The 9,284-nt window shown below is 41.5% G+C and overlaps 1 protein-coding gene across 2 annotated transcripts in view; it reads left to right on the top strand.

Moving 5' to 3' along the window:
• Window positions 1-8,498, top strand: part of SERPINB5 (serpin family B member 5) — a 30,904-nt gene extending 22,406 nt beyond the window's left edge. For both annotated transcript variants that reach the window (XM_039525197.1, XM_039525198.1), the window contains 4 exons: window positions 167-284; window positions 2,019-2,161; window positions 4,614-4,781; window positions 6,757-8,498. In XM_039525197.1, coding sequence (XP_039381131.1) covers window positions 167-284; window positions 2,019-2,161; window positions 4,614-4,781; window positions 6,757-7,149 — 822 coding nt within the window. In that variant the 3' untranslated portion in view covers window positions 7,150-8,498. The remainder of the gene's footprint in view (window positions 1-166; window positions 285-2,018; window positions 2,162-4,613; window positions 4,782-6,756) is intronic.
• Window positions 8,499-9,284: the final 786 nt, after the last annotated feature.

A 9,284-nucleotide genomic window follows, 5' to 3' on the forward strand; every position in this document is an offset into this window, starting at 1 on the left:
TAGGTCAATTTATTCCCTCATGTAACATAATTGAATCTTGACTCCTGTTGAACCTCTGAGCTGATGACATTCACAGGATCTCTCTGTGTCAAATGAACCCATGTGGTAGGAATATTAAATCAGTGGGATTGCACCCAGGATGTATTTGATTCTTTGTGTCTTTCAGGAATTTATCAATGCCACCAAGAGACCCTTTCCATCTGAACTGGAACTAGTAGACTTCAAAGAAAAAACAGAGGAAACCAGGCAGCAGATCAACAAATCTGTTTCGGAGCTAACCGATGGCAAGTATAGTTTAATCCAGGAGACCCTACTTATCGTCTCTGAAGAGAAATGTGAATTCTGTTCCCTTGTGACATTTTTAGTTAACAGTTTCAGACATAATTATATAGTGAAAGAAATGGGAACATGCTTTTTTAGTGTGATCCTTAAAATTAATGATGTTAAACATATTCTGACATAGAAAAGATGCAGTAGTGAAACTGAACTAAGGACTAGATTGTGAAAGCCTTCCTTATCCTGGTGAGTAGTTACACACTTGACTTCAATGGGTCAATTTGAGAATATTTGCTCTTTGATGTAAGGGGTTCACATTCGGGCCTAAACAAACATTCAAAGGACCATGTTAATAATTTTAATCCAATATCTGACCTGCTTTAAAGTTATATGCTAATGGCAAATGTTCCCCAGATTCCAAATTTTGTGGGTTTTTCCCCAATTAATTTCATAAAGGCCATTCATTCCTTGGCCTAAATGCTGACATAAAGATGCCAAATGGTGGTGATGTTTCCTTATCTGGATATGTCTTTATGTAATAATTGGACTGAGATCACTTACTCATATCAAATAGGCCACCAAACAGCTGTCAGAAGTTAATGATGTTTTGGACACCACCAATGGATACCAGACTTGAATCAGTGAGCAGGAGACTAAGGGTCCCAGGACAGAGCATGCAGAATTCCTTAGGGGAAGGGTTGCATTCCCAGCTCTTGCCAGCCTGCTGCTGAGTTTAGTAGCACAGGGCTTGATAGCGTTGTGTATTTACTGAGCACTCACAGGATTTCTTGGTCACTAGTGCCCCCAGTGGTAGGACTATGAAATTAGATGTACATGATTCAGGTTTTCATTCTTCCAGACTGATGGGATTGTGCAGGTAGCTTGAACTGCCTATTTTGTGCCTAAGTTTGTGCATAAAGAGAAGTTATGAGTCTAGAATGCTGTCAATCCAGTTCCTTTTGTGACATTGCTAAAATTTTAGAGTGTCTGGAAAACAACAAAAATACCTTTCTATGACTTTAAAGCGTACCATGCAGTACTAGGTAGCGTGCTATAACTGAAACAGCACTTCTTGCTTTTTCCCATTTGTCTGATACTATCTCAATCTGAAATTAGCAGCAACTAGCTTTGAAATTTGCCTTTTGCTTCCAAAATTACAAACTGTATCTCACAGAAACTTGCTATAGAAGCCTGCAGCTCTCTAGCCATTACCTTTCTGTATCTAGTGTCTGAATGGCTGCAGCTCTTTCATAATAGCATTTACTATTTACCCTGACCACAATGGATCAAATTAATTAAACTCCATTACTTCCAAGACAGTTACACCAAATATGAATTTGGTCTACAATCCTTAAAATAGTCCTTGTAAAAATGTAACCAATTATAAAAATAAAATAACCATCTGTAACTATTTCACTAAAAATGAAAGATCAATAGCTTTTAAGAATTGTTTTTAATATAATATACCCAATATAGGAAAAATCATCTGGATTCGAACACCACATAAAATACAAAATAAATATTTTGCATCATTTGGAAGTTCAGGTCCGCCCCTCCCAAAGTTAGGCTACAAATACTAAAATCACAAGTAGGGTGTCTCCCTCTTGAATTAAATTTCCTCATCTATGAGTACAGTATCTAGCCAACCCTAGTATTGTAACCGGGCAGAGTATTCACCTATTCGAACAACAATATTGCTGTATTCTATTAATGATGTGCTTTTTTAAAAAAAACATGCACAGGTAAAATGGAGAACATTTTGAATGAGGGGAGTATAAATGACCAGACTAAGATCCTCCTGGTTAACACAGCTTATTTTGTAACAAACTGGATGAAGAAGTTCCCAGAGGCACAAATCAAAGAATGTCCTTTTAAAATCAACAAGGTATGTTTTAAAAAAGCATTTAAATTATCTTGTTTCAAAGTAAGTAAATGTTTGGAAGAATTGAAATAGAAATCTTCAGTATTACTAGACTGTCATGGAGCTCTCTGCTGAGACTTGTTGTTTTGTATCCTGGGTGCCATAAACCAGTTAACATTTTAATGTGTTGGTGGTTTTATATAACCCTTTCAAAGACCCCACCTCATTGGTTTCTATGATCTGAAGAAAAGTTACCAGATATATTTTTCTCTATGCTGTGACATTTACTACACATGTTCTCAATCTTTTTCTTTCTGAGGCCCCCCCCAACATGCTATAAAAACTCCACATCCCACCAGTGCCCCAACAACTCTTTTTCTGCATATAAAAGCCAGGGCTGGCATTAGAAGGTATCAAGCAGGGCAATTGCCTGGGGACCCACAAAGCTAAGTTACTCAGGCTTTGGCTTCAGCCCCAGGTAGCAGGGCTCAGGGCCCCGGGCTTCAGCCCTGCACGGCTTTATGCCCAGGACCTCAGTGAGTCTAACACTGGCCCTGCTTGGAGGACCCCTGAAACCTGCTTGCCGCCCCCCAGGGGGCCCCAGACCCCTGGTTGAGAACCACTGTACTACACTATGACTAGCGTGTCATTGACAGAAAGAGTGACCATTAACTGCCTTTATGTGAGTGAGGGAGAAGTGCAATCTCACAGGTAACTGCACCCCAGAGATTGTAACAAATACCAGAAACTGCATCCTAACCCAAAGAGGTAGCCAGTGCAGGGCACAGAATATTGGTGTTATACACTCAGAATGTCTCCCCCGCTCGAGACAAATCACTGCACTAGCTGAAGACTTCAGATACCCTTGAAGTAACCTCAAGTAGCTCACATTGCGGAAAGCTAGTCTAGAAGCAGGGGCGGCTCTAGGAATCCGGCCGCCCCAAGCATTTTGCCAGCAGGGTGGCAGGTGGCTCCATTGGACCTTCCGCAGTCATGCCTGCGGGAGGTCCACCGGAGCCGCGGACCAGCGGACCTCCCGCCGGAGCCGCCTGCCACCCTGCTGTGAAAATGCCGCCCCAAGCGCGCACTTGGCGCGCTGGGGTCTGGAGCCGGCCCTGCTAGAAGTCACAGAACAGTAGATCACTGTGGTGGGATTTGTGTCAAAGGGAATGGTCACAGCCTGTAGGCCACACAGAGACAGAAAAAAGTACAACACACTACAACTAACTCCTGATGATCCAGAGACATCAACGACTCCATCATAACCCAGAGACTAACATCACTGGCGAAGGCTAGTCACACCTCCCAGAGAAGGCATACTCACAGTTCCCGCCCATTCCTCAGTCTAATGCTTCCCCCTGCTCATCAGCAACACTTCCATTTTATCGGAGTGGAGACGCTAAACCGGTGTTTTCCAGGGAAAGCACAGACAACAGTGCCTGGGTTCAGCCAGGAGGTGGTGCAAAGCTAGATCTAGATCTTCATGCTAGAGCTTTGGAGCGCCTATCTGAAGGTCATCTACAAACAAGGAACATTTCAGGCCACAGTATTTCACTATGTCATCTAGTGAAATAGCATGTCCTTGGCTTGTGTAATGTGGACTGTTATTTTCTTACTGGGTCAATGATATGTTGGTCCAGCTCAGGATTAGTTAATAGTTTTGTTTGACAGTAGTCAAAATGTTAATGACAGGAAACATTTGGCGGTATTGTATGATTGGACCCCCAAAAGTTCCTTTCGGACTAGTACTAAAACAGTTTATGGAAATAAGTATCAGATGGGTAGCCATGTTAATCTATAGCCACAAAAACAACAAGGAGTCCAGTAGCACCTTAAAGACTAACAGATTTATTTGGGCATAAGCTTTCATGGGTAAAAAACCCACTTTTTCCATGCATCTGAAGAAGTGGGTTTTTTACCCATGAAATCTCATGCCCAAATAAATCTGTTAGTCTTTATGGTGCCACTGGACTCCCCGGAGTTTGTGGAAAATGTAAGGTTCTTTATAAAAAAAAAGGGGCACTCTTACTGCTTTCCGCTTATAGCAGAGGTGTTGCCAATTTTTTGCTACCCCATGCTGATAATGTTGTGCCTCAGCCATTGGCATATCTTCAGTGCTTTAGGCTCACTGATATTGCAATGGCCTTTAGATGTTATACATTGTAATTTACAGTGAAACTGCTACCAGAGGCCACCAATCTGAGGCAACCTCCTGTCTTCAGAAACCTCCCCAAAGTGTCCCCCAGTGTATTAAGTAGAATCCTGATCCACCATTAGTAGAAAAGCCATTTCCACCCATGTTTGTCATTCTGGAATGAGGCCAGACAGGTTTCACTGTATATGAAGGCAAACAAATGCCCCAATCCAAAGAAATGATGCATAGGTACAACTCTCATCCAAGCACACATACTTTCCTTCCTTCCATCCCATTTGTGAAAGAAAGGGGCTGCCAAGTTGTACTCTGTATGTTTTACAGACTGAAACAAAACCAGTGCAAATGATGAACCTGGAAGCTACGTTTTGCCTGGGCTATGTAAAGGAATTAAAAACTGCAATCCTTGAGCTCCCTTGCCTCAACAAGCACATGAGCATGCTCATTCTGCTACCAAAAGAGATTGAGGATGATACCACTGGCTTGGAACAGGTAAGAGAAATAGACAAGGTTTAAATGTTGTTTTCAAGGGAAGCATTCCATTTACAATAATTCTGCCTCTAAGGTATATTTTCTGTATTACTCTCAAGTTACTAAGAAGGGAACAGGATAGTGGTTCCTTAGGAGTTAATTGTCTCCTTCTGCTTCTCTGCATCTGATGTCGTGTTTGTGAAATCGCATTGCCACCTCAGCTAAAGGAAATCACTTGGAGTGCTGTGTCTAGGACCAAGTGCTTTTATAGAGCCCACTAAGTGCCTCACTGCATCTTTAGGCATCTAAATACCTTTAAAAATCTGGCCCAGAGATCTAGTTTCCATGTTAATGTACGTGTAGCCTGGTGATTATAGCAAAGCACTTAGGCCCAGATCCACAAAGGTACTTTTGCTTCTAACTTGCACTGAAATTAAAATTTGCAGTGTATTTGTAGCCATGTTGGACCCAGGATGTTAGAGAGACATGGTGAGTGAGATAATAGCTTTTATCAGACCAACTTCTTTTGGTGAAAGAGACAAGCTTTAGAACTTACTCAGAGTTCTCAAAGTTTGTCTCTTTCACCAACAGAAGTTGGTCCAATAAAAGATATTACCTCACCCACCCTGTCTCGCTATTGAAATAGAGGGTTGTTAGAACCTAACTATATTTGTGGGTCTGGGCATTACAGTCATGATTATTGGGTTCTCCTATCATCTCTGGCCTGAACTTGTTCAAAAGTAAAAAAACAAGTCACTTCACTTTTCATGTCTCAGTCTCCCTCATTTGTCAAAGGGTATATACTAGTGGCAGGGCCGGGCCAGTTTGTTTACCTGCTGTGTCCGCAGGTTGGGCCGATCGCGGCTCCCACTGGCCGCGGTTTGCCACTCCAGGCCAATGGGGGCTGCGGAAAGTGGTGCGGGCCGAGGGATGTGCTGACCCCATTGGCCTGGAGTGGCGAACCGCAGCCAGTTCACAGTTTAGACATTAAGGGTCAAGGAACCCCACTTACGTCTGTGCTACTCACTGTGAGTAAGGATCTCAGAATCTGGCCCTAATTGTGTTAGCACTAGCATAAGCACATGCAGTTTTGTGGGTACTATCATTTATACATGGAAGTTGTATTCAGATCATGAGACATCCTTTAATTCAAGTTCGAGATGGATTCCAGTGAAATCACCTGCTCTGCACACCCCTCAGACTTTGGGCCAAATAAAATATCTGGAAACAAACACTGACAAAAGCTGATCTAGATCAGGGTGACCAGATAGCAAGTGAGAAAAACTGGGACAGGGGGTGAAAGGTAATAGGACCCATATAAAAAAAAGCCCCAAATATCAGGACTGTCCCTAATCTAGATCCAGATCAGAATTTTGAAGTTTGAGTCTGTTGTCTAGTTCAAATGAACACAAGAACATAAGAATGGCCATACTGGATCAGACCAAAGGTCCATCCAGCCCAGTATCCTGTCTTCTGACAGTGGCCAATGCCACATTTCAGAGGGAATGAACAGAACAGGTAATCATCAAGTGATCCATCCCCTGTCACCCATTCCCAGCTTCTGGCAAACAGAGGCTAGTAATTCCATTGCTCGTGGGCATGGGAATCACGTGAGCGAAGGCCTCTTATCAGCTTTGCTTTTTCACTTGCTATGTGGCCTTGGGCAAATCACTTAAGCTGTCCTTCCCAATTTCCTTGAGGTACCTACCTCAGAGGGCTATTGTGATGATTACTCACACAGTACTTGTAATGTGCTAAGGACCAGATTATACTCATTCAATGGAGTTACTATAGAAACCTACACCACCAGTGAGTTAAACCAGAGTGATATCAATGGAACTGAAAGCCCTATTTACCCTTAGGCATGATAATTACTATATATCAAGGGCAAGTTTAAGTCCCTTATCTTTGGTTTTTAAACAGAGGAGGACAGTGGGGAGTGTCTTTTTCGCCCTTAAATTGACCATTAATATGCTCCCTTGCTTTATTATTTCAGCTGGAACAGGCGCTCACTCCTGAGACGTTAGTACAGTGGACCAATCCCAGCGTGATGGCCAATACCAAAGTGAACGTGTTTCTTCCCAAATTTAAGGTGGAAGGGGATTATGATCTGAAGCCTGTTCTGGAAAGCTTGGGGATGACAAATATTTTTAACGAGAATGTAGCAGACTTCTCTGAAATGTCTGAGACTAAGGGTGTGGTTTTGTCCCAGATTATCCATAGAGTGTCTCTGGAAGTAAATGAAGAAGGTGCTGAATTGAGAGAGGTACCAGGATATCGGATCCTGCAACACAAAGATGAATTTAAAGCGGACCATCCATTTATCTTCTTGTTTAGGCATAACAAAACTCGCAATATTATTCTTTCTGGCAGATTCTGTTCTCCTTAAATAGGGCATATCTATTGAGAAAAGCAGAATCCATATGTGATTCATATTTCTGTAAAGCTTTGCATCCTGAGTAACACCATTGAAAGGTAATCTAAGATGTTCATATATCAAACAGGCAGCACCACATACTTTTCACATGCAGCAGTCATATAAAATGATGCAATTTAACTCCTTTTGTTTCACTCACCTAGAATAAGGAATTTAGCACCACACAGGAACTGTCATGTGTTTCATCAGGAAATACCCCATCTCCAACAACAAACAAACATTCATGTTTCTCTGATGCATTTCATTTTCTAAAAGGAAATTAAATCAAAGTCCATTTTCCTGGAGGAAGGTGAATTGGAATTGCTGAAGGATCTGGAATTTCATAATGAAAGCTAGCTAAGTTTTCTATAAATTTACCTTGTGCTGTGTCTAGAATCTTTCCAAAGTGTATTCTTACTTCAAAAAAAAAAGTATTTTGACATTTGGAATTATAGCTCTGATCCTTCGGTTGACTGTGCAGACACAGTGCTGCGCTTCAGTGGAATGTTACTGGCTTCAGTGAGACTCCATTCGGTTTGGGCAGTGTGTCTACACAGTCTATTGGAGGACTGGGGCTGCCATCTGTAATATGGAGTTAACAATTCTTATTCACCTTCATAAACTGCAGCGATATCTAGGGAAGAAATGCACTAGATAATAAAATAATTCGTGATAATACTTACAGTTGTTACTGTAAGCGCCAGATCCTCAGCTGGCAACCTCAGTGGAGCTATGTTAATTTACACTAGCGTAGGATCTGGCCCCAGTAGCTTGGAAATTCCCTAATGATGCCCCTTAAATGATGAAATCAAGTTAGCAGTGTAAGTTAGCTAAGTGGCAGTGATGTAATGATAAAAAAAGAAGTGGGTAAATTAACCTAGACTGAACTCTATATTCCCCAAATGAGAAGTGGGTAAACTCAGTTCACCCTTGACTACGCTACTGCTCAATGGCAGTTCCAGCTATGAAGAGCCTAGGTTGTGTATATTCTGAAAATGAAAACTGGAAATACTGAATGTACCAAACATTTGCTATGGAGTGAGAACTGCCACACGTCTCAGGCTTGTGTTGCCCTATCATTTCTGACTTCAGAGTAGTCGTTAAAGACGATCCCCGCAGTGAATGTGATGTGTAAAAAGGAAATCCAGACATTAACATGGATTAATATATTTAATTCCTGATGCAAGAATGGACAAAAATGATATTTTTTCATGAACAGGGTCTTCAAGAGAAACATAACAGCACTGTAAGTAGGTTTAATTTCTGGCTAAGGTCTTCCTGCTGCATGTGTTCAGTATTGGTTTACCTTATACCATTCAAAATAAAGCATTATAAAAAGAAGTGTGTGTCGTCTACTTTTAAACTGGTTCAAAGGCCAAAAATTGGTTTCTGTTATATTCATGCCCACCCTTTAATCCTGTACTATCGATATTACAGACAGATAGGATCTAGACACACTTTGGATATATTTTTTTGTTAAAAAAATTGTTGTGTGGTCAAAACAGCAGATGAGAAAAGTGGTTACTGCATCTCCAAATATTGAATGAGTTTTTTAAGATATTGCGCTAAAGAAGGTTATGTGATGAATGGATGACTAATGGGGAGAGATATACAATTAAAATGGTTGGTTAAATAGTGCATCTCTTCCAGATGTTCACATCAAACGTAAACTGGAGCTTTATTTGGAGGTCTGCATTTTTCTAGGAGTGAGTTTTCAGCAAAATGCCTGCAAAGCCTCCAAACAGAGCTGGCTCTTGGTTTTTTGCTGCCCCAAGCAAAAAAAAAAAAACAACCCCCCCCGCAAACAAACAAAAAAAACAGAACAAAAGCCAGAGTGCCGCCGCTGATGAGAAAAAAATAAAAAGCTGAAGTGCCGCCCCTTGAGAAGTGCCGCCCCAAGCACATGCTTGGGATGTTGGTGCCTGGAGCCGGCCCTGCCTCCAAAGTCAGTATGGTGCAATTGATCCTTGTCTTCTGATAGATTGTGGGCTTCTGAAAATTCACCTCAGCCTATGAGCCAAGATAACAGACCTAATATTTCTGGATCACCCTGGGAACCAATATATCAGCATTTCACTGTCAAATGTACAACACTAATGGTTCAAAAT

The sequence above is a fragment of the Mauremys reevesii genome, linkage group 2 (genome assembly GCF_016161935.1).
Source record: "Mauremys reevesii isolate NIE-2019 linkage group 2, ASM1616193v1, whole genome shotgun sequence".
Taxonomy (NCBI): domain Eukaryota; kingdom Metazoa; phylum Chordata; order Testudines; family Geoemydidae; genus Mauremys; species Mauremys reevesii.